General features: G+C 33.1%; 2 protein-coding genes across 8 annotated transcripts in view; both read left to right on the top strand.

Moving 5' to 3' along the window:
- The first annotated feature begins 2974 nt into the window (after positions 1–2974).
- lonrf1 (LON peptidase N-terminal domain and ring finger 1) lies at positions 2975–21895 on the top strand. 2 transcript variants are annotated; one of them, XR_012383542.1, is made up of 12 exons: positions 2975–3698; positions 6533–6648; positions 8520–8642; positions 11819–12019; positions 13000–13225; positions 13416–13524; positions 14613–14727; positions 15328–15449; positions 16146–16304; positions 16398–17176; positions 17238–17881; positions 20418–21770. XR_012383542.1 is itself a non-coding variant. In NM_001277234.1 (12 exons), exons 1-12 carry the CDS (start codon positions 3089–3091, stop codon positions 20574–20576), a joined length of 2256 nt encoding a protein of 751 aa, NP_001264163.1. In that variant the 5' UTR covers positions 3015–3088; the 3' UTR covers positions 20577–21895. The 2 variants fall into 2 exon arrangements, 1 of the variants encoding a protein (NP_001264163.1); NM_001277234.1 differs by having other exon boundaries at positions 3015–3698; positions 16398–16560; positions 17729–17881; positions 20418–21895.
- A 3057-nt stretch (positions 21896–24952) lies between these two features.
- Positions 24953–26834, top strand: part of doc2g (double C2-like domains, gamma) — a 169660-nt gene continuing 167778 nt past the window's right edge. For all 6 annotated transcript variants that reach the window (XM_073908951.1, XM_073908942.1, XM_073908944.1 and 3 more), the window contains exon 1: positions 24953–25019. The gene's annotated coding sequence lies outside the window, so the exon portion shown is untranslated. The remainder of the gene's footprint in view (positions 25020–26834) is intronic.

The following is a 26834-nucleotide window of genomic DNA, read 5'->3' on the forward strand; positions in this document are numbered from 1 at the left end:
ACCCATTACAGATAGTTACTGTGATAATAAATGGTAAATTACTGCTCAACCATTATTACCCCATGTACTCTGATGCTTTATTATGATGTGCCGTATAGGATTTAAATCAATCTTTGCTTATCAACACATACATTAAACACGTGTATATACACCTATTAATTACTTGCATATACACCTATACTACTGGATGTTCAAAACAACATGGATGAAACTTGTGTATATACATATAAACTTGACGCATGAATACACCCACATACACACGCACATATATATAAACTCGATCCTCACATAAACACCCACAATAACACACGCACATACATATAAACTTGCTGCATGCAAACACACCTATACACACTCGCATATACATATAAACTCGATTCTCGCATAAATACCCACATTTACATGCACATACATATAAACTCGCAGCATGCAAACACACCTATACATACTCGCATATACATATAAACTCGGTCTATGCATATACACCCTCAACAACACGCGCACATACACAAACTCACTGCATGCAAACACACCTACAACATCTCGCGCAAACACACAAAATAAAATAAAATAAAAAAATTCACAAACATTTATCACGAATCTGGTTATTGCAAAGCTTATAAAATAGAAATAATGTGATTAATAGAGGGATTAAATATGTTAAATTATGAACATATGTTATATAAAATATTAGTATATATATAAATAGACTATTCAAAATAAGAAATATTTTTATTTAAAACCTTTTCATTTAATTAGGTAATTACATACACAAATATAAATGGACAGATAGAACCCTTAAAGGACGTTTGAAAAGCAACCAGAACTATAAATATAAATATATACTCAAACTAAACTCCTCTTTTCTATTGCAAATGTTAATGTAGCCTATAGTCTTCTTGTTTTGTTTTTTACATTTTTATAATTATTATGCTTTTTATATGTTTTTACAATGTGGGTGTCAAAATTGCAAGATTTTGGTATCATTTTGATTGTTAATTATTCAGCATAGACAAAAAAAAAAAAAAAAAAAAAAACGCTGATTAAAAGTCTCTGCTCATCATGTTGGTCAAGTTAACCCCCATGGAAAAGCTATATATATTATCTGGAAACTCCTTTTGTGTTTAATAACTACTACTTATATTTTTACAGCAGCTGGCATCCAGCATTTTGGTGCATTAGCCTGTTTATTGGTGACAGGAAAACCCACTTAAGTGCATTCCTGCCCCCTACTGGACATAAGTGTGTATCATAACCCTTGACGAATAGTGACACCAATAATAAAACAAACATAAAAAACTAATATTAGACAAACATATTTTATTCAAAATGATTACTTAAGCAACTTTATATTTATTAAACCATAATAACATTTCCAATCATTTAATTGCATAATAAACCTTTAATTTTGCAGGAGCATTCCTTTGCATTACCTTTTTATTTATTTATTATTTATAATTAGCATAATCTATTTTCATAATTCAGCAGATGTAATTCCTCTATTAATCACATTATTTCTGTTTCTTAAGGTTTGCAATAACCTGATTCATGACAAATAATAATCTTGTTCATTACACTCAAAGGACTTTTACGTTGAAATGAAACGACTTCCTTTTAAAGTGAAATAACTTCCTTTTACTGTGAAAATTCATGCATACACACATATGAAATCACTTGCATATATGTATATACACAACTAACTGTATATATGTTTGTGAATTTTATTTTTTATGTTTGCACAAGTGTCATTTGGGTGTTTATGCACACATCAAGTTTATATTCTTATGTGAGAGTTTATGGTTGTATATGCATAGATCAAGTTTATATGTGTATGCGAGTGTGTATAGGTGTGTTTGCATGCAGCAAGTTTATATGTATGTGCGTGTGTTAATGTGGGTGTTTATGTGAGGATCGAGTTTATATGTATGTGCGTGTGTATGTGGGTGTATTCATGCGTCAAGTTTATATGTATATACAAAAAGTTTCATCCATGTTGTTTTGAACATCCAGTAGTATAGGTGTATATGCAAGTAATTTATAGGTGTATATACACGTGTTTTATGTATGTGTTGATAAGCAATTGTTTGATTTAAATCCTATACGGCACCTCATATGCTACCACTGATCTATATACACTTTTTGATAAGTGGCTGCTTCATATTTTTGTTGAAGTAATAATATATTATTTAAAAAAACTCCAGCTCTTTTAGTCAACACTGATATAACATTTTTTCAAAAGAAAGAAAAAATACATTCATAATGTTACAAAAGATTTTATTTCAAATAATTCAATCCTGAAATCACAGCAAATCAGCATACTAGACTGATTCTTCAAGGTCATATGACACTGCAAGCATCACACATTGTGCTTAACTTAATAAAGTGGTGATCGCATAAAAATGATTTCCCAACCCTGAATTACGCATATCTATCGGCCACTGATGCTTTGCAATGGGAAAATGTTATCAGACTTATCTCTTGTGCAATATGGAATTACGTATGTGTGTGTTGACCTATATATTACATGACTACCGACATTCCGACAGACTTAACACTGTTGAGTAACAGACCCAGACATTCAACCTATATGCCAGGCCCCTAGACAATTCACACAAACACATTTAGTTAACACAGGAAATCATTGATCTCTTTTCTCAAAACAAATACACATCAGTGAAACACGCAAAACAAATCCTGATGTTATATCACACACGATGTCCGGTCAGTTAAAATGTTTTTTCCACCAAAACGCCCAGCATAAAAGTGAATAACACATGATAGTCTGATGACACGCTGACTTCTCTGGATTTATATGCATGCATTCTTTCAAATCAGCCCTTTTTCTCGCTATAGTCCCGAATTGCTCGTTACAAAACTCCGAGCTTCATGTTTTGTAATGCGCCTCGGCTGCCAATGGACGCGCTCGCTCACGGTCACGTGAGTGTATTTTTACGTAACTCGCGGACAAAACGCCAGTATGTTTAGGAGCGCGAGTCACTACGTTCTTCTACACTGTTAACCGTAAGAATGCTTTGACATTTTTATCATTTATTATATTTTGCCAGTTCAGTGGGCGTCGCTCGCAAACATGTCGTTGCGGAGACTAGACCAAGACTACGCTTTGGAGGAGAGAGGACGGTTTTTTATACCATCCGAAACTGAAGGCGACTGGGACGTGGACGAGCATGTCGATCACCGTCAACTTGTTTTGCTCAAAGCTGAAGCTTTAGCGTCGGAAAACCGTCTCAAAGAGGCTGTCGATATGTTCGCCATGGCTCTCAGATACGGTCCTGTCAGGCCGGAGCAGCTGAGCAGTTTGGTCGGATGCGTCCTGCGCAACTTCAAGAAGAAATCAGAGGAGTCGCCAGCGAGAAGTGAGCCGAACTGGACACAGGACTGTGAATTAGACTGCCCTGGTTGCCACTGTTTCATAGCCGAGCCCGTGACGGTGACCTGTGGACACACGTATTGTAGGAGATGTTTACAGCATAGCACTTTTTCTCAATGCAAAGTGTGCAACGAGGACATTAGGAGGAGGCCAGGTGAACCCCGGCTGAATGTGATATTGTGTGGACTTTTAGACAAGTGGTTTCCAGAAGACGTCAAAAGAACTAAATATTTAGGGGAAGCTGAAAGCCTGTTGAAGAGTAAACAGTACGACAAGGCGATTGCACTAACGAGTCGGTTATTAGACTATGGTAAGTTCGCATCCTCCTGTTTTATTGTTGTTGTTATTATTATTGTAAAATATATGCACTGTCGGAAGGGTAATTGGGTCAAGTTTTTATATTATTAATAGGAGGTTTAAGGAGTTCCACTGACCAACATTTGGATGGCCAGCTGTAACTTACATATTAGCCCCGCCCCCCGCGGTCATGTAACAGGAGAGTGGCTGCATTACAAAACGTGTTCGCATGGCGCATGCGCACTCGCCGCGCGTTGTGTAAGGCAGGTCGTGACACAGAGAGTGTTTTGTAATCTGAATCAAAGTGAGTTTTATAATAACAAGTAGAACAGTGCGTTATAGCCATAATGTTCTATTGTTTATTCACGAGACCGATGCGTGAGGGCTGTCATGTCCTGTTGGTTGAATAGTAACCTAAATCCTAAAACGCTTTTGGTAAACAACAGCTGAAAAAGGTTGCAATGTCAAAACAGGCATGAATTGTTACTTTGTATTTAACGTTTTTTATCAGTTTTTACCTTTTATGAGTGTATTTTTGGGTGTTTATGCTAACAACTAAGTTTATCAAAAGGCGTAATAGAAGTGCAAGTTGTATACCAAAATTCAAAAGCAGCTGGACTGAAAAGACTGCAGACTATATATATATATATATATATATATATATATATATATATATATATATATATATATATATATATATATATATATGTGTGTGTGTGTGTATATATATATATATATATATATATATATATATATATATATATATATATATATTTACACACACACACACACACACACGTATGTGTGCGTGCGTGTGTCTGTGTGTGTATATATGTGTGTGTGTGTAATATATATAATTTATATTCATTTTCATTCATTTATTTTGTCCTATTTAGATCCTGAATACCCATATATAACCATGACACATTAAGTTCAGTATGTTATGTTATGGAGAACCTTGAATTTCTATTCCAAATGTCTGGATGTCGACAAATTCCTCTATTCGGGTTATAAACAGTATTACATTACATCAGCTGGTGATTCCTGATTTAAAAGAGATAATCTTTGTCCTTTTTATATGAGTTTATATAACTTTTCTCACATCAAAATATTCTTATTATTATTATTTAAATGCATTGTTGATTCATAAAAATCAAGTGGCAGGCAAGAAAACATTGAGTTGCATAACATATATATAAGGTCATCTTGTGTAGTTAAAATTGGAAGGACTTTTTTATTTAGTAATCACACTGTGTTCTGGGCACATGTTTTGATAAAAGTGTGTGTTCCAGATAAGTAACATCATTGAGCAAATCAGAGGTACAGTATAATCATGGTGCGGCAGTCTCATCTTCACTGCTGTGTCCTCATTTACCCTGCTGGAGGAAAAAAACAAGGCAGCCCTGCAGTGTCACTCAGTTCATGTTCCCTTGTGGCATGTCGGTTCACAAATGTCTCTCGTTGATCTTCTCATCTTACACATCATAAAATCTCGGGGATCACGAGTATGAAAATTAATGACACAGCGCCTGTCAGACTGTAGAGGCAAGATAGTGCAGCTGGATAGGGTAAAAAAAGGCAACAGCTAAGAGTTATTACTATTTTTTTTATTTTCGATTACATTAAGATTTTCAAACTCATTTTGCATTGCAGCTGTATAAAAAGTTACATTTTAATCAAATAAGGCATTGTTTTGTTAAATATGTGCTTATTTTCATACTTTTCTATCACAAGCATCTGAGCATTGATTGAAGTCAGACTGAAAATTCCTTTTATTATTATTTTTTTGACATATTAGAGAAAAAAGTTTTTAAAGAAGGGATTTGAGGAGTCTTTTATACATTTATACACTCACCCATCCTGTCTGTCTGTCTGGCTATCTCACCATCTCTCAATAGTTACATTACATATGCAATGTTGAGAGTTTATATGTTGGGATTGTATTTGAGCATAATGATAATTGGCCATAAGTTCGCAAAACACGAGGTTTGTGGAGTTTAACCATAATAAAAGTTTATTATTTGCGTGTGTTTTTAACACCTGTGACTTTGCATCCCCATTTCTAAATTTAGTAAAGATTTATTTTATTTAACTATGTACAATGTTAAATCTAAAATAAAATTAAATCTGGACTTTACTAAAACTATGTTAAGCTGCTTTGACACTATATTGTGAAAAGCGCTATACAAATAAACATGAATTGAATTGAATACAGTGTAGATTATACGGTGTGTTTTTTACATATGATTCATTTTCTGTACCTAAATATTGTTTAACTCCTCAGAAAAAATATTCATAAAGCACATTCAATATAATTGTTTTTCTTTGCTTGTTCGTATTTATCAATGCAATTTTATTCTTTATTGTATTTTATGTGTGATTCACACCTTGATTAATTCCAAATCAGTCTAAATTAGTGAATTCTTTCCAAATGGAGCTATTTCAGCTGCCTGGTGAAATTATACTTATATCGCAATATATATATTGCAGAAAAGCTAAATAGCGCAATTTTATATTTATCCAATATTGTGCAGTCCAATTCCTATGTAAAAAAAAAAAAAAAAAAAAACCTTCATGAGGAATTTTTGCAAAAAAATACCTTTTAAATATGTATTGTAACTGAAATCTGTTGACAAACACTTTTAAAGAGTTTATTTCGCTTGTTTTGTTTACATTTAAAACACCAAAATAGCCTAAAAAAATTGCAAAAAGCTCCAAATCTCTTTATTGACTGGTGCATGAAAAGCAGCATTTCTGCCTGCGGTATCTTGTTTTAAATTAAAAGTAGTTAAAGCTGGAGTTTTTACATGGTTTCTCAGTTTCTTTTTATCTCTCTGTTTCTCCCAGGCTCCAGTAATATGTGGGTGCAGATCTGCCATGCTGAGGCTCACAGAGGACTGAAGCATCACCGTCAGGCTTTGGAAATCTGGGAGTCATGCCTGACAGTTTCCCCATTCCCAGAGGTATGTCTGAATTTTCCCAACACAAGCCACCACAGATGGCTTATTCACGCAACATCAGTGTGCTTTTGTTAATGTTACACTAGCTGGATTGTTGCTTTAAAAACAGGTGGAATAGTCAAGTTTGAGTGTCAGTGTTTAATCATAATGTGACAGGATAAAAGGTAAATCTTAATGTGTGAGCCTCATGTGTTTTAAGTGGAAACATAAATTTAATTTAATTTTCATTTGTTTTTTTTTTAAGAAAAAAAAAAGGTTTGCACTCATTAGGTCACCACCAAAAAGGGTTTATTTCATTTATTTATGAAAGATCCACTAAAAATGCATGTGCAAAATGCTTTTGTGTGTGTTTTTTAAAGTGAATAAAATTTAATCTCTTTTTTTTTTTCGCTTTTTAATAATCATTTAGATCTACACACCAAAACATTTTTTAGTTTTTGTTTTTTTTGGACTAGTGTGTTGCTTTGTTACCATTTTAACCTCTGATTTTATTTTATTGAAACATAATTAAAAATGCAAACATTATGTTCTTGTATAAGTTTATTTAATTTTTTTTACACAGATGTAACTTTTTACTTTAAATTGTAAATCCAAAAACTTAATAAATAAATAAATATTTAAAGTAGTACATTACCTCTTCCATACCATGGCATTGAAAAAAAAACTAACAACATAAAAATAAAATAAACATCTTTCCAGACTTTCTGAGTTAACAGTGAGAAAACAGAGTTTACCATATTTGTTCAGTCCATATGCTATCATTTAACATGAGAGGCTTGGCAAGATCTAAAAGAAGGAATATACAAAAGAGGTGCATCTTAATACAAAAAGGTCATTTCCTCTTGATACACAAAAGCTTCCAGATATATCAAAGTTAACAGTGAGGGAATACATTATGTTATATTCTTTAATCAATATGTTATCATTTGACATGAAGGGCTTGGTAACATTCAAAGAGTACAAAAAACAAATAATAGAAATAAAAATAGAAAACATAAATAAATAAATACATTTATTCTAAAGACCAGGAAATTCTTCAAAGTGTTTAAAGGGGGATCATTTGTTTAGGAACTTTTTTTAGTATATTTAAGACCCAGCTTTGCATTCGAGGCTTTATTTATATGTTTATGTTCAACATTTTTATTTAATTTGTTTTATTTTAACAATCATTTGCTTTTGATGTTTATGTTTTGACAAAAATAAGTGTCAGTTGCAATTTATACTGCTACAATGTTTTTATAACATCTATACCCCTATGCAGGAAAATAATGGCATTAAGTGCCAAGTAAGGCTAGTAATATTTGAAAAACTTGACATTGCGATATTTTATTTTGCTGCGATTTATATTGCGATAGGAATATAAATTCACCATATAGCTCTGTTTGGAAAGAATTCATTCATTTAGATTCATTTCATTTTTTATTAGTCTCTTTATTAATCTGGGTTCGCCACAGCTGAATAAACCACTAACTTATCCAGCATATGTTTTACGCAGCGAATGCCTTTCCAGCTGCAACCCATGACTGGGAAACATCCATCTGATTATTTATTTTAAATGGGAATTTCAGCACCACCTCACCTGAGCACTGTTTGTTAAATTAGCTCTCGTTTCTTCTGTTGTTGTGGAAAACCCTGTTATGGAAATGTAGTTTAACACATGAGTAAGGCATACAGGATGTTTCTAAATAAGCTCAGCAGATACAGACAGGTTGAGGGATGTGGGTCATTCAAGTGTGTATTAATGCTGTTGCGTCTCACAGCGTCTCCCTCTGTTATTAGCCTTCAGACCATTGACTAGACTCTCAGTCAGATTAACCCAAAAACATCTGCGTGACTGGACGCTAAGCTCTCTCCGCTCTGCCTCTCTCCTGCAGGGTTATTTCCAGAAAGCAAAAATTCTCCAAGAAATGGGTCATGTAGATGAATCCCTGCAAGTCTTCCTTCAGTGTTTGGCATTGGACGAAAACTTCCACCAGGCCAAACGAGAGGTGGAACTGGTGAGATGGAATTCTTTGTTTATATGTAAATAGAGGGATGTTAAAGTCTGGGCTTTGGTATTGCAGCCTGTATTTTTGTGTGTCAGAACTAAAGTGAAATATGATAATTATTATTCTTATTATTGTTATTATTATTATTATTAGTAGTAGTAGTAGTAGTAGTAGTAGTAGTATTATATTAAAATTGTGTTATTATATACATTTTTATTTTATAAATTAAAATAGGTCACCATTTTAAAAAGGAACAAAACAAGCACCACATTAATAAAGAATAGTAATTTTTTTTTTAAATAAGGGAACCATTACGTAAATTAAATAAGCAATTTCCACTTGAATTATTATACTCATTTAATTTTAAGTTATTTGTATTACATTTTAAAAAATAAATAAGCATTCCCCACATGAATTAATATACTTAATATTTAATTTAATCAATTTTATTTCATTAAAAAATAAATACATAAGCAATCTCCTCCTGCATTAATATACAATAATTACACTGTAATAAAAATAATTAAATTTAATTTAAATCAAATAGTATTTATAAAAAATAAGCAAACTCTACATGAATTAATGTAATTATTATTATTATTTAATGTAATTTTAAATGTTTTTATTACATTTAAAAAATAGACAAGCACTACAAGAATTAATAGTATTATATTATATTATATTATATTATATTATATTATATTATATTATATTATATTATATTATATTATATTATATTATATTTATTTTTCACCATCAAAAATAATTGCATGAATGAATAAATAAGCAAACGCCACATTAATAAATATACTAATTTTCATTTTATTTATTTATTTAAAATAATTTAAAAATAATATTAAAATAATAATTCATTAAATGCATATACAATTAAATTAAATAAACAAACTACACATGAATTAATAGTATTGAATATTATATTATATTTTTATTTAAATTATTTTAAATGAGTGTACCATTACAAATAAATAAGCAAACCCCACTTGAATTAATATACTTTCTATTTCATTTATTTATTTTTATTAAATTTATTGTAAATGATTTTAAATTTTCAATGAGTATTAAATAAATAAATAATTAAATTAATATAAAATGTAAACAAATACGCAAACTACACATGAATTAATAATACTGAATATTATATTATATTATATTATATTATATTATATTATATTATATTATATTATATTATATTATATTAAGTATATTAAATTAAACTCGGTCATCAATTTTAAGTGCATCCCATTTATCCCAATTCTAATAATTTAATTATGTTATTTAGTAGGGATGTAACGGTATCAGAATTTCACGGTACGGTAATACCTCGGTATGAATGTCACGGTACGGTATTTATTGAATCATTTACAGGAAAAAACAAAACTTATGAAAATACTCCAAAAAAGTGCCAAAAGTGTCAATGACATACAAATTAGCCATCTATCTGTAAGCTTTGAAACAGGAACTTCAATTTTAATAACAAAAAAATATTAAACCATGTAAAAAAATTAAGTTTCAATTTAGTATTGTTGAAAACTCATCACATTCAACATTTAATCACTCACTCACTTAGGTAGAGATGGGTTTAAAGGAAAATTATCATATAAATATAATCTGGTAAAAGCTGGTATCTCTGGGCATTTACAATGTCCCCTGCAACAGAAAAAAACCCTCTCATTTGGGACTGAGGTTTCTGGGACAAGAGAGATATGACGCGACAACACAGCTGATAAGAACTCGCGCGACAACACTGCTATTCAGTACGCGCGCGACAACACAGCTGATAAGAACTCGCGCGACAACACCGCTATTCAGAACGCGCGCGACGACAACACCCGCTTTATAGTTTTACAGCTCTTTTTCATCCCCGCTTCTAGCAGCACACTCCATTTCCGCATTACTGGATCTGTAGCGACAACAGACCGCAAGGGATGATGGTCAAGCATGGGCTGATGGGAATTGTAGTCCCGTTCGCTTCATTCGCCTGAGCAAATTTTCTCAGAAGACCTATAGTTTTACCGAGTCATGCGACTTCGGTAATATCGAAAAAAATTAATATTGCGGTATGACGGTATTTACAATACCGTTACATCCCTATTATTTAGTATTTTTTTTATGGAAGTTACAGAATTTCTCACAGCATCTTAATGTTGTATAACATGTTTTGCTGATTTGTTGTGGTTTTCATCAACATGCAGGTTTGTCAGCTAACGGTGGCCCTGCATTTAGTTTATTCAGAACTATATCAAGCCAATTGTTGGCACAGTAGGTTTGGTCTCACGATAGCGTTGATTTATAAGTCAGAGGTCAGCGCAGTGGACACTGACCCGTTCTGTGCTCAAGAAACACTTCTAGTTATTTGTGTCCTGGAAGGTTAAGCTGGTGTAATGTGCTGTGGCCAAACTGATGTTTTCTATCAGTGCTGGACCATGATTCAATTATACGACGTAACTATTACTGGTGAAGCCTTGTGCCTTTCTGTTAAACCACACCGATTGTGCTGGGAGCATTGCATAGTCTGTATCTTTAAGAGCGTGTGTGTGTGTGTGAGTGTGTGTTTACAGAGGGCTTAAAACACTCTTATGTAATTAGGTGCTTTTTTTTCTCTTTGGCCTACTTTAGTCCTGCGAATGGTTGTAAAGGACAAATCATAATCTCTGAATGACGTTTGCAAGGATTGCTTGTAATTCCTGCAGTCTATTTTCTTGAATATTTTTCTATTGAACAGAATGAAACAGGATAAATTGTGTGCATTATATAGTGTTGTAAAGTAAAGTAAAAATGTTTGGTTTTTTTTGAGTGCAAAACATGCCTAATTTTTGCCTTGTTTTAGAAACGTTTATATTTATAGACAAGCTTAAGATGGCACAATACAAATGTTTTAACTTAAGAAAAAATTAGAATGCAATATTTGGTGGAATAAACAATGATCTTTAAAACATTTTGTTAATCTGACCTTAATTTCTAAAGCAAAATGTTCGAAATAGTAATATTTTTATTTAAATTTTGCAAGGAATTTTGTCAAATATTAACATGTTTACTCGTATACATACCCAAATAAATGGTTTCTAATTTTTTTATTTATTTGATTAATTAGTTATAGTATTCTCTTTTTTTCTCCACATTGTTTTCTAAATGCATTTGTTTCCTTTTTCTCTTCTCCTCTTAAGATCTTGCATGACCTGTTGGCTCCAGCCAGTGATAATGTCAAGGTTGGTTTGAGAGAGACGACCCACAACACTTGCTCTCACTTGCGCAGTAAAACCCTGGTGTCCGAAAACCAGGAACAAAACCAGCAAATCCAGATGCAAAACCAGCACCAGTCTGACATGTGGACAACATCTGCACAGCTGCTCCCTAAAACAGCAGAGGTACACCAGTCTGTCCTGCAGCAGCAAAAAAAAAAGTCCCCAAATTCCATCTGTAAAAACCTATAGTTTAGTTTAGTTTAAGGGTTTATCAATCCCCTTGGGACAATTCATTCTGACATGATGGTGGCATCACGTATAACAAGAGTGACACCCTTAGCACAATAAACGCCAACACTTAACATCAAGTACACAAACAAAAAACTGAAAGAAAAAATAATGATACAAAAATTAAATCAAGAATTTTTAATACGTTTTGTGCTAGAAATGTTTGATTTGTATATTTGCCACAACCTTTTCGGAAACTTCGTACACTGCATTACATTTTTTTATTTTACTTAAAGTTTTTCTCTTAAAGTTTTCAAAATAATGGATTGATAAAAAGAAATTCCCAAAATTCTCTCTGTCAAACCATTCATTAGAAATTTTTAGTACGTTTTGTGCTAGAAATATCAGAAATTTCAAACATTTTTTATTTGCATATTTATATTAATGTATCAGAAACAAAAATGTTTGATATTCTAACACTTATTTTTTACATTTTACTTAGAGTTTTTGTCTTGTTTTTTGTCTAAACTTAAAATCCAAAAAATAAAGGAGCATTTTCTGGACAATTGAAAAATATTGTTTTATTTTCAGAAATAATAAGTCAAAATCAAATGAGTTTTTCCTGAAAACAAAGCTAAATAATCTGCCATTTGTGTAATTAAAATAATCTTTCTTCACCCCCTTACCCCCCCTCCCCCCACTTGCAAATTATTTAGCTTGTTTATCAAGACTAAAACTTGAAGTAAGAAAAGCTCTAAAAAAACATTGCAATGTCAAATGTTTCCAATATTGTAAAGCCCTAACTATTTGTACACTTTTTTTTTTTTTTTTTTTTTAAACCCTATTCATATATGTCACCTAAAGAAATAAATCTGTAGTTGACCGTGACACGAGCACCTCCTAATACTCCAATGTCTCTCTTTTTCCATGTGCAGAAAGCAGGTCGGTCTGAAAGTCTGGAGCGCTCTGGCCTCAGCAGAGCTCACTCTCTGCGCATTCATGGGATTGGAGGAGTTGTGGAGGAGGGGCTTAAGAGAGTTAGCTCCGCCCCTCAGCTGGGTGACCCAGATAAAGGCGCACTGTTGAAGAGAAAGCTCTCCGTGTCTGAAGCAGGGCCCGGCATTGCACACAGCCACAGCACTAAATGTAAAAAACAGCTAGGTAAGTTGTGCCCCCTGACTAGTGCACGATGCCAACACTGTGCAAATGTGTGCAAATGTTGTGTTAATACACACTGGTGGTTTTTCAGTGACCGCAAACCAAACTATACAAGGCTATCTTTTGCATTTCCAATTGTGAAGTGAGTCGGAAATGAATAAAATTAAACAAATCCTCAACATTTCTCCTTCAGTGACCGCTAGTGCTGCTACTCCTGTGGTCATGGAGGAAGCCAAGTCCCATCAAACTCTGCCAAAAAACCTGCTGGACCCGAACGATTTTGAATGCTCTCTCTGCATGAGGTGAGGAAAGAGTGGTGCTCAAGTCTATCTGACTTTCACGTTCAGTGATTTCAAGGGCATATATTCAGCAAACTGATGCTTTTATGTAGTGTGTACTGTATGATGAATAATGCAACGATTCAAGATGTGTAGTTTTATTCTAAGAAACTTGAGAATGTGTTATCACTTAAAGTCATATTAACTGCATTGGATTTGTTACATTTAATTAAGTAAAAATGTGTTATATGGCATTACTATTTAACTTGCATTTAAAGTTATTTTTATTTTTTAAAATTAATGACCATTTATTGCAGATATTTGTATTATGTTACTATTTTATTTAATTATAATTTAGCTGGTTTTATTATTTATAATATAATTAAATTATTGATAATTAAAATAATAATTTTAAGTAATTTGTATTTTAAATTCCTTCATATTAAAATTTATATATTTTTGAAATCCTAAAGTTCAAGAGAATGTTAGTAATTTTAAGTAACTGCAGAAAAATATTACTCTGCAATAATATTGTCTTGTATTTTTTGGAATTTTATGATCTTTATATTTTATTTTTAGATTTAAAGTAGACTTATTTATTGTAAATAAAATCGATTCATATATGTCAAATACATGATATGTAAAATATCATTTTATAATTAGATTTTAAACAAAGTTCTTAATGACTTTCAACTTATTTTGTTTCAGTTGTTGTGCATTTGCTTGATTTTTTTTTATTTTCTATATTGATTCAATAATTTTGCATATAACATTACAACTTTTTAAAAGTGAAAATGAAAAATGAAAAGTTTTAAATGAGAATTGTGTCCACTAGCAAAATAAGTTTTGTCATTAAAATTGGTAATAAAAATTATGCACAATTCACTGTTACATGTATTAATTACTGCTAGTTTGTTGCTTAATGAAATAAAAGCTGAACCAATAGAGCTTTAGCTTAAATGAGTTAAATCCAGAGCCTGTAGTGAAAACTAAAAAACTGTCAAATGGCTTTTCTGATGTCTCTGTAAAAATGCATGTTCTACTACCTCACTGAAATGAAAAGTGCTAGTTGTTGTTTAATAAAGCTCAACATGATCTCTTCTCTTTTCTAGATTATTTTATCAGCCCGTCACGACACCTTGTGGTCACACATTCTGCACAAACTGTCTGGAGCGCTGTCTAGACCATAATCCCCAGTGCCCTCTGTGTAAAGAAAGCCTGAAAGAGGTTTGTATCCCATGCATAACCTTCATTATTTGCATTGCAAGCAACATTCAACTAATTAATCTTAATAAGTAATTATAATTGCATTAATGTTTTAAGTAGCAAATTAGTTACTATCATGAGATTATTATGAGTTATTGCTGGCAGAATTATCCTCAATTTGTTTATTTTTAGTGAGGTTTATATGGTAAATGTTTAACGGTAAAAAATATTGTTTTTATTTTAAAATGTTTTTTTATTTTATAAAAAATATAGAGAGCTAAAATAGAAATATACATATAAAAATATATGTAATTCATTTGTATTAATTAATATTATTTTATATTTTTCTGAAAATAGGATATTCATTTCATGTAACATTTAAATATTAAAGTTAATTTTAAAGAATTTATTAATTCAAATAAATGTTAGTACAAAAAAGTTACAATTGTTCATAAATTATATTTTTTATCTAATCATATAAGTATTATTTAACATTTAGGTTTTAATTAGCATTTTTTTATTCAGTTCATACATGCTTTTCATTAAGTGCATTGTACTCATGTTTCTATAATCTTTCTCCTTTTCTCTCTCTTCTTCTTCACTTCACTTTTGTTCTTGCAGTATCTTGCCTTTAGAAAGTACACAGTCACACAAGTGCTGGACAACATCATTAAGCAGCATCTTCCCAAAGAGCATTCAGAAAGAGTGAAACTGCATGCAGAAGAAACTAAAGAGCTCTCAGAGTAAGTTAGCACAACTGCTTTGTTCATGACCATCTGATCTAATCAAATTCATAGTTTGATGATTTCTGTTTTGAAGTGTTACATAAGATGAATCTGCACTAATTCCAGGCTCAATGTACTGTACATTTGTTGTGCATAATAATTTACACCAAGATCCAAATCAACACAGAACTTAATGAAATAAGATTCACAAAAAAATATATATTTTTAAAATGTTAATGAGAAGTTTTATTTGCAATGATCATTGTATGGAATTTAAAAGAGCGCGTAATCTAATTCTCTTAAAATGTATCACTCAAAAACAGTTTAAACAGCATTAAAAATAACACATTTTCAAAGTTTTGCAAACTGAACACATGCATTTTATCACTATTAAAAGAAAAAAACAGGCAGTGTCTCATTCTCTAGTGTTTTTTCAACAGACATACAATCAGGCTTAATCTTTTGGCGTTAATATCAAGGCATTCAGCGATTCAGCAAGAGGCAATACACATAAGAATTACTAATTATACAAAGCAACCTTTAGTGCTCTGAGAATATAGTGTTAAATGAGTAATGGGCGGGGGGTTATTTAGTTTTTATTAGAGAGAAGTGTTTGTACAGGTGGTTTGTCAAACCCACTCCCCTTTGTGAAACATACATCATTAATAACAACTCACCCTCAATCTCTTCTCTCTGTTATTGTTCTTTCCCTAGTTTAACGAAGAATGTGCCCATCTTTGTTTGCACCATGGCCTACCCGACTGTGCCTTGTCCGCTCCATGTGTTTGAGCCACGATATCGTCTCATGATCCGCCGCTGCATGGAAACAGGGACGCGTCAGTTCGGCATGTGCATCAGTGACCCCCAGAAAGGGTACGTTTTTTATGTGTATATTTAGTTATTTTTTTTATTTATTTTGTGGGTTTGCGAGTCTGTTTACTGATTATTTCATTATGACGTGTTCAGGTTTGTGGATCACGGCTGCATGCTTCAGATCCGCAGTGTGCATTTCCTCCCAGACGGACGCTCCGTTGTGGACACAATCGGAGGAAAGCGGTTTCACGTCCTCTCGCGTGGAATGAGAGACGGATACTGTATCGCCAACATTGAGTATCTGCAGGATACAAAGGTATACACTCCTCCTGGATGTTTAGCATATTTGAGTACAGCCCATTTTGAACATAAATATTTTTGTCCATTTCTCAGTGAATATAGGTAATGCATTTTAGTGAATTTAAACAAAACAGATTTATTAAACATGTATATTTAATAAAATTATATTTTAGTCACCAAACCTATTTAGAAATTGAAAGATAATGCAATTAAATTCAAGCTAAATATTGCAATAACAAAAAATTACAACCTACTAAATCTTTCAAATTTTTTCCTCTTATTAAATGTTTATTTAATATTTTTCTCCAACATATAAATTTAGCTGTACTAGTTTTTAGACCATTATCGTAAGTTATTTTGTTAGATAAGCTCCAGATTTGGATTCAGTACTGACTAATGTATATGCACAAATCTTATTTTTTAGAGCTTCCTATTAAAAATGTAACTTAAAAGATAGATTTGTGAGGGGTGTAGTTATATATGCTGAGCACTGTATATATAAAGTAGTCAACATTTGAATCTTTTCATAATTGTCCTAAGACAGTAATGGGCTTTGTTTAGTAGTTTTAAGTAAACTTTGATGAAAGGTGATCAATCGCTTCAAATGTTGACCACTGTAAATGTGTATATCTGTGTTTTGACACATTGTTTGTATTATGTAGCTGAGAAATAAGTGAGTTTTAATTTTAATAGGGCAAGTAAAAAAAGTACCACTGGCCATTACAAAAAATCCTTAGCGTTTGCCCAGTAAAAGTCTGAACTTTCATTCATAATAGTCTTAAAAAGGTCTTAAAGTCTTGAGTTTGACTTAGAAACAGAACCTTGTTTAAATGTGACCAAGTTTTAACCACTTTATTACAACATTTACTCTCCTTTATATTCAATAAATAATGTGATCTGTGATTCAGTCCTAAAAGCATGCAAGTACGAAAAAAGCTAAATATATTTTGCTGAAGTTTTTGTTTTACTCTGACATAACTTTCAATTCCTGCTGCTCTTGGAAGATTTTCATATTCGTTTCACTAATTTACACTGTTTACTATAGCGCTCTCCTTCAAGTAACTTGTATGGAACCCATATGTTATTTTCTAGTACTCTTACTAAAATGTAAATAAATCTTGAATTACAGGCACAGTGTTATTAAAGGAATAATAACATTGAGAAATGATGTTTGTGCATTGCAGGTAAACGATGAGGAAGATTTGAAGAAGCTGCAAGTGTTGCACGATCAGGTGTACGATCAGGCCCGTAAATGGTTCCAGAACCTGGAAAACCGTTTCCGCAACCAGATCCTGCAGCACTTTGGGCCGATGCCTGAGAGAGAAGCAGACATCCAGGTATATATCCTGCTCATTGAAAACAAATCCAGCTCTCTCCAAAAAAGTCTTTACCCTACAATAACCTGAGCATGAGGAAATGGGTCAGAGTGGATTCAGGGTTGCGTTTACATAAGTGCAGTTGCATCATAAGTGTGTCACAGAGAGCGGAAGTGAATTTGGCAGCTCTCACAAACACTGTCTGGTAAACATATTAGGGCGTTGTCCAGAGAAGGAATGACATGCTCTGAATATTAACAGAGAATGATATGCTTGTGTAAGCTCCAAAAGCAAAACACTTCCCTATATGCTGGATTTCAGTTGTCAGAACTGTGATTTCAGAGGGCAAATGAGATTTGAACTGATGTTTCCTGAGCTTTTATTTTGCTTGTTTGTTTTTTTTTTTGCAAAGTAGAGCATGAAATTTAAGGGGTCATATGATGAGCAATCACACTTTTCTTAATGGTTTGAGATTTAAAACAAAGCTTTATGCAGCTCAGAACTTTCTCATGAGTTATAAGAGCTGTAAAAGAGCTGTAAAACCACATCAGTGATGTAAGAAGTAAGATCTGCATAGTCATAGTGAGGTAAAAAGAGGACACCAGGAATTAGCTTGTGTTCATTTAATAGTCATTTTTAGACGATTCTTGGTAGTTTTTATAGCATAAAACAATCATGTGTGTAAAAACATTTATGAAAAATATAAGTGATTTAAAAACTAAAATTAATCTAAATAGAAGTATTTTGACTCCCAGTAGCACCTTACAGTAAGGTTCTGTTTGTTAGCATTAGTCAACTGTATTAGTTAACACGAACTAACAGTGTAAAATACTCCTGATACATTAAATAAACAGGTAATCCTAAATCCAAAAATAGTTATACATTAGTTAAATAAAAAGTTGTATCTGTTAGTTTTAATCCTAACATCAACCAACAATTGTATATGTTTTACAGTAATATTATATTTAGCATTTTTACTAAGTTAGCAGAGATGAATAAATACTGTAACAGCAGTTCTCTCATTGGTCACGTAAACATTATTAACTAATTAAAATTACACTTTTAAAATGAGAATTTATTAATGTACAATTTCTACTATCGTAATGTAATAAATAACAGTAAAATATAATATAATATAATATAATATAATATAATATAATATAAATGACTGTAAAACCAATAGTTGATAAGTCAACATATAAAATAACTTCTAAACAGCTGAAAAACGATACATCCCTTAATAAAAAAAATATTAGAATAATAATTACATCACCATTTATACTTTCTCATTTGTTTTTTCCTCTGTTGAACACAAATGAAGATATTTTGAAAAATGCTGGTTGCTGGCACCCATTGACTTTACAATTACCACAGCAGTCAATGCCTCCCAGCAACTCCCATTTTTCAAAATATCTTCTTTTGTGTTCACCAGAAATAGGTTTTGAACAAGTAAAAGTTAAGTAAATGATGGCAGATTATGACTATTCAGTTTAAAATGACACCTTTAAAGGTGCCATCTACTTAGTAGGTCTATAGATTCTGGAAATCTCCAGAAACAGTTTTTTAAGCTCATTTATTACTCCATAAAATACCCCTAGAATCAGGTCCATGATTGACCATATATGGTTCGTGTTGTGAATATTAATAAGCACACATGATATACGTTGAACACAGACGAATATAAACTCAATCACAATAACGTTAACCTGTGGATAAAGTTCAATACAATTGAACTTGACAAAAGAGAGAGATAGAGATGTATTGTGTTGTATTTTGAACAGCACAGTCAAAGAAAACACAGCCAGAAATTAATAGTTAACAGTTAACAGTTGAGCTGAGGGATTTGACAAGATTCAGCAGTCTACATGTGTTTGTTGAAACGTATGCATCAAATTTCACAATTAGCATGATAAAATAACTAAATATGTAACTAAACATACCGTATGCCTCTTCAGAGTGGAGCTGAATAAATGTAGAATCTGTAAGTCCTGCATTTTGCATCCTGAGGCGAGTTTGTCTTATGCTGTAGTAATGCACAGTAAACAATTTGGGGCTCACGTTTTCAAAAGAAAAAGTCCCACATACATAATAAGTGAAATATACGCTTAAAATAACTAAAGGAAGAAAATGATCACTGTTGTGTCACTTGAAACCGTTAACTTATCAAATGCAGCCTGTGGCGTGCAGATGAATGATTTCAGAGCTTTTTGATCATCTCAGAGCTGTATATGAGCTACTTGTCAGGTCCGGATGAATGACCTAAAGTAGGCATACATGCAAATGAGGAGGACATGGTCCATGAGTCTCGTCACATTTTGTGTTGTTATTTAATTGGCCCATTGTTCACCGGGGTTTTACACTCTTGGAATTTACATGAGAACGAGGAAACTGGTGTCTGAGGCTCATAGTATGCCCATTTTCATACTGATCTCTCATTATTCTACCATGCCTTGGTATACCCAGATTGTGATTATAGGTCACCTTTAACAAACTTTTGTTAATAATGAAAAATCGCTCAACTAAATCTCTAACCACCCTTTCTTTCTTTGTTTTCCAGGCCACTCCTAACGGTCCAGCGTGCTGTTGGTGGCTGCTGGCTGTTCTTCCTGTCGATCCACGATACCAGCTCTCTGTCCTCTCCATGACCACACTAAAAGAGCGACTAGTGAAGATCCAGCACATCCTCACGTACCTGCAGAACCTGCCCAGCAAATAGAGCTTCCACACAGACGACACACCAGCTCATGCTAGCCAAGACGAGACAAAAGAACTAGCAGAAACTCCACCCGAAAGACCAGCACACATGTAACTCATGCGGAGAAACGGAAGCAAGAAAGGAAAGTGTGTGTCATTTGGTTCTTCATGCAGACCTCATTTTTGAACACTCAGTCCTGTAGTATTTATTGTCCGTTCTCATTTGATTTGATTTGATTTTTAAATGACCTACGTTTCTGTCTGATGCCCGTAGCCTCCATACAGTGCTTTGAGGGCACAAATGTTGTCGGAGAGCATTCCTCATTTTTATTTGTGTGTTTGTGTGTGTGTGTGTGTGAAAAGATAGAGAACAAGATAATTTAAAGGTGGATTTTTAGACACCAATTCTGAAGACAAGACCATTTCGATGTGTTTTCTTCTAACAGCTATCCAGCATTCGGCTGAGCTTCTGTCTTGACCAGTCAATCACGCACAAGAGGTCGTTTTTTAAGACGCACTTGCATTCGTTTGTGACACTTTTGCAGTAATGGACACTAGTGAAACATGCAAGGCCTTTGCCATGGTGTTTATTTGTGCCGGGGAAATGAAATACTTCCAGAACTCTCAGTAGTTAAACACATATCATTGATATTTGCGGTGGGTAAACAACCCGTCACCATGTTGCAAGTGTCTCTTTTTAGTTACACGCTGCACTCTGATGCATGCATAGGTCATTTCGAGACATTGATGTCATTTTTATAACAGTAGAAACAACATTGCTAAGGGAAACTTGCAATATTTTGACTGACGTAGACTATCAGTGACTGCGACCGGCACCACACTGCGAGGAGACGCAGGAAGCATTCTGCAGTTTTGATGGTGATGGATGCTAATGCTAACTCATACCCGTGTGGTGCTTGCTGTGTGCAGACCTACTAACTTTTGCCTTATAACGGCTTGTTGCATTCTGCTCTTATGGTATAATGCATCGGCTTGTTTTTGTTTAGTTTTTCATTCCTGTTGCCGGAGGAATAATTCTGTGGTTTAATTTGTCATTCGCCTCTTGGCCAAAATCTTTTCAAGTGTGTAAAAAAAAATGTTAAATAATGGCTTTGTTGTATGTAAATCGTTTTGTTTCGAAAGTAATTTTTTACGGCTCTGCTTAAATATTTAAGTTGTCAACTTTCAAATAAAATGCACATCTTTTTTCATTAAATCTGTGTTTAATTTATTATTATTATTATTATACCATAATTTTATAAACTGTTTCCAATTTAGGTTTCTTTTTGTTATTATTTTTAGACCTTTTCAAATAAATAAAGGCACATTATTCCCATTGTATCTATGTTGTTGTAATTATTTTTTATGCATATATTCATTTTTACTCACACTATTCATTTATATATAGATATATGTAGACCAGGGGTGCCCAAACTTTTTCGTATAAAGAGCCAAATATCATTGAGAGCCGTGGGGTGAAGGCAAATATACCAAACTATATTACATTAAAGTTGCCATGTGCAATTTCCAAAAAATGTTCATCATATTCATTCATTCATTCATTTTCTTGTCGGCTTAGTCCCTTTATTAATCCGGGGTTGCCACAGCGGAATGAACCACCAACTTATCCAGCACGTTTTTACGCAGCGGATGCCCTTCCAGCCGCAACCCATCTCTGGGAAACACACACACACTGGACAATTTAGCCGACCCAATTCACCTGTACGCATGTCTTTGGACTGTGGGGGAAACTGGAGCATCTGGAGGAAACCCACGCAAACGCAGGGAGAACATGCAAACTCCTCACAGAAACGCCATCTAAGCCGAGGTTTGAACCAGCGACCTTCTTGCTGTGAGGCGACAGCACTACCTACTGCGCCACTACGTCGCCCCATGTTCATATTTTAAAATATAAAATAAATCGAAAACATATCTTTAAAACAAATAAATGAATGCATTACAGCTTTTTTATAATAACATATTGCAATGAAAAACATAAAGCAATCACATTTATAACACAGCGGAGTTCAATGCTGGCCACACTAGTCAAGCAGAATCTGCCTCTGACTTGGTTTGCTCACCAAAGTCTCTGCATTGTCGGGTGACAACATTTAAACAAAGTCTGATTCATCTACACCATTTAATCTGAGTTAGCCTTTAACAATAAAACAAACAAACAAAGGGTTACATTTCATTTGAATTGACCATCTCTAAACCATAACCATCATTCTCCTTAGATTCTCAACCATCTTTCTCCTTAGATAGGATGGCAGGCCAAATCAAAGCCATGCGCTAACTTAACCCTGGTTTGGGCATCTTTGATTTAGACCATTTTGAGGGATGTAAACAAAAACAATGGTCCGAACGTCTTTGCTGTTTTCCATTTTTAATTTCTAGAGCTAATCCAAAAAGAGCCACATATTGATGTTATCATAGCTGTTTTATTAAGTTATGATTAAATTGCCTCTTGCTATACAGTTAATAATAATAATACATTTGATTTGTATAGCACTTTTCCTATAGATGCAAATCAAAGCGCTTCACGAACAACAATCAAACACGCATTGTAAAATAAGCCAAATAAACAAATGTAAAGACAAATAAGGCAAAATAAAAAACAAATACAGTTGAAGTCAGAATTATTAGCGCCACTGTTAATTTTTCCACAAATTTCTGTTAAACGGAGAGAAGATTTCTTCAACACATTTCTAAACATAATAGTTTAATAACTAATATCTAATAACTGATTTATTTTATCTTTGCCATGATGACAGTAAATAATATTTTACTAGATTTTTTCAAGACACTTCTATACAGCTTAAACTGACATTTAAAGGCTTAACTAGGTTAACTATGCAGGTTAGGGCAATTAGGAATTAGGTTTGTTCTGTAGACAATCGCAAAAATTCGGCTATTCATTTTATTTTAAAACTTAATATTACAGGTTTTCTCAGTGGCTTTGGTGCATTTCTCACAACACTACTTACATTTGCACAACAGTTAAAGCGTTTCTATATAATAAACTACTATTATTATTAATGGTAACAGTAATATAAGCAATAATGACTGGAGAAATAATTTTATTTGAAACTATACAATAAGAAAACAGTTATTTACAATTTTAATAAATATTTAACTTTTTTTTGCATTTAATAAATGCCAGAATGAACAGAATAATTTTCTTTAAAAAAATAATAAAACCCAAACTTTTGAGCATATTGTGTGTGTAGACACAGACAGACAGACGTCGGTTCTCTCTCAGTGTTGTCAGTTCACTCGATGTTGCTTTTTGTACTTGACCAAGGTGAGTTCCATAGCGACGGTACGAGTGGAGCCACGCCAAACTCAGGAAGTCCGCTTCGTAAAGCTTCACTCGGGCCCGTCTGTGCTGTTCTTCACGGTTTGCGTACCTAAACGCAATATCGCGAAGAATATTACGTATTTGTTGCTCGTTTGTTTGCTGGTCAAACAAAATAAAATATATGCTTTCGAAACACCTGAAGTGTGTTTTATTTGTTTTATGTGCACAGTATATTGTTTTCAAAATATTTCCAGAGGGTGGCTTAACGGTGGCTTTTTTAAATAATTATTTAAATCAACTCATTTGTTTTCTTTGCATGGTGACAGTGCATAACATGTATTTTTACTTGTTTTGCAAGATACTAGTATTCAGTTTAAAGTGCAAATTAACTGGTTTAACTAGGTTAATTAAGCAAGTCATATAAAAAACAATTCTTAAAGGGGCTAATAATGTTGACCCAGGCCAGTGGTCAAAACAAGCTTTTATTCCAGCTAAACTAAAAGAAACGAGACTTTGACCAGCCAGAGGGAAAAATGCACTTGGGGTATTTTGGAAAATAGTAAATAATAATAATAATAATAATTAAATTACAGGAGGGGTTAATAACAATGACAGTTGTCTGAATTAGGTGATAAAGAATGATGGAAATATGAAGAGTTTATTTGATGACTCAATTTGTAGATGATCATTTTCTGATGTTTTTGCTGGGAAGAAGAGTACAGCAGCGGGTTTAAACTATACAACTGAGTTATTTGAGTAATTTTAAATTAACATTTAATAAATAGCTGTCTACCTAATAACAACAATGACAATAGTATGACCTTGTCATTTTTATAAGATACAAACTTTATTTTGTTCAAAATAAGATTACAAATACTTTACTGCCACCTAGAGGAATATAACAAAACCAGAAAGGTCATGGACTAAACAGACCATAAATAAAACCTTAAAATAAACAAAAATATGCAATATCCTACATGCATCGTAAAACTGGGAGGTTTTCTGTAAAATAAAACCACATTAGTCATTCTACATCAATGTATGTGACCAGGGCACTCGTCTGAATGTTTAAATTGGTTTAGATATTGTCGTTACTCACACCATCCGCTAGGCTGCAGTAGCGTCGCTTTATGCAACAGCTGTTTTATAACTAGCAGTTCTGTTGTCCTGGGGCCTGTTTCAGAAAGGAGGTTAACTGAAAACTCAGAGTATTTTAACCCTGAAATGAGAGAAACTCTGGGTTTTCCGTTTCAAAATGGCAGGTTTGTTAAACTCGAGAAAGCAGGGTAAGTCAAGCCTGTTTCTGAAAGAAAGGTAACTTTAACTCAGAGTCAGTTACTGTGGTAACTTACTCTGTGAATCTAACCTGGTCAGAAGCAGGTTTTATTCTCTAAACTCAGAGTTTCTGTCGGTCTCCTCCCCTTTTTTAAAGATGAAGCGGCATTTCTCGCCTTAGCCTTACATTTCCACACACCTATTTTTATGCTCATTTTGGATACGTGCATAAAAACGATTGATAGAAATGTCATGATGCACATAACTTTTTAAAATATGCATAAAAAAACGCGCATAACTGAGTAGGATAAACTTTTATTCGATAGAAAATGTGCACATAAACTACGATGGAAACACTTTTACTAAACAAATTACAGTATGTACATTAAAAAAAAGATCATGATCATATGATAATGAAAATGTGTGTAAATGGACAAACCAGCAAGCTGAGCACACTGTAACATGTCTTAAATATTGTTTTAGTCATTCTAAAATGCCTTTACTGTTTCAGTATTAGTGTATATTATTAATTACCTCCGAACGTCTGGTGCGTGTCAAGAGTCTTCGCGTCTCATGGCTTCAGACGCCGCCACGTGTTCATTGTGTTTCAGCATTGTCTTCTGACATCGAGGCACAAGTACATTAATCAGGCTAAATAAAGAATTAATTGATGCAGCTTCTTCTACCACAGTAAATTCTGTTTTTACTGTTGATATTTGGTGCCAGTTTAATCAGTAAGTGACGATTTTTTTCTCTTTGACTCGTTGGATGGAATTTTATTCGCATCTTTTATGCAATATTCCAGTTTTGCACATAAATTTATGTAATATATTTGGATGGAAACATAGCTATTGCCTACATTTTAGTCACACACAGAAGAACTGTACTAGAATGGCTTATCCTTTTTTAATAAATAATTAAATTAAATTCACCTTCGACATGCACTGTAACTAGATTAATGGGATTATTATTCTTTCTAAAAATATTTTTAGTACTGCTTACCTTCTAAATGTTATATTAACCTCTATCACTTGATCAATAAAAAAGGCAGACACACAAGTGCACTGTTAAATCATTTAAAACTAATAAATGTATAAAAAAGTTTAGAAAAAAATATAAACGTCACAAATTACATTACTTATTTTATTATACTTAAATATTTAAATACTTAAAGTGAAGTTAGGCATTAACTTGAGCAGCTGTTTTCCCACGCTAACTGTCTCTTCTTCACTGATGGTTGTTTCTTTTCAAATATATACACACACACTCATATTTGCTATAACTTTGCATGAGAACATCAAGTTCAGCTGGAGAAAGAAATGGTGATCTCTTTTATAAGATATTGCCATAGTCACTCGTAATGTCTGCGCTCCATTGATAATGCCTTTTTAAAGTCACGGTGTGCGCGCTTAACTCTGAGTTGGTCTACTCAAAGTTGATTGACCCAACTCAGATCAGCTATTCTGAAACCGAAAACTTTGAGTTTTTAATCTCTCGGTAAATCAACTCAGAGTTCAAATTTAAACTCTGAGTTGTTTGAACCTCCTTACTGAAACAGGCCCCAGGTTAAGTGAAAACTCAGAGTAGTTTAACCCTGAAATGAGAGAAACTCTGGGTTTTCCGTTTCAAAATGGCAGGTTTGTTAAACTCGAGAAAGCAGGGTAAGTCAAGCCTGTTTCTGAAAGAGAGGTAACTTTAACTCAG

Source organism: Danio rerio, chromosome 8 (genome assembly GCF_049306965.1).
Source record: "Danio rerio strain Tuebingen ecotype United States chromosome 8, GRCz12tu, whole genome shotgun sequence".
NCBI classification, from domain to species: Eukaryota; Metazoa; Chordata; class Actinopteri; order Cypriniformes; family Danionidae; genus Danio; species Danio rerio.

Excerpts from the sequence above, each read along its gene's own strand:
- lonrf1 (NM_001277234.1), top strand. The coding sequence starts at position 3,089 with ATGTCGTTGCGGAGACTAGACCAAGACTACGCTTTGGAGGAGAGAGGA. Across the intron at positions 13,525-14,612 it reads GAATGCTCTCTCTGCATGAG|ATTATTTTATCAGCCCGTCA; the intron begins GTGAGGAAAGAG and ends TCTCTTTTCTAG. Across the intron at positions 17,882-20,417 it reads AGAGAGAAGCAGACATCCAG|GCCACTCCTAACGGTCCAGC; the intron begins GTATATATCCTG and ends TTTGTTTTCCAG.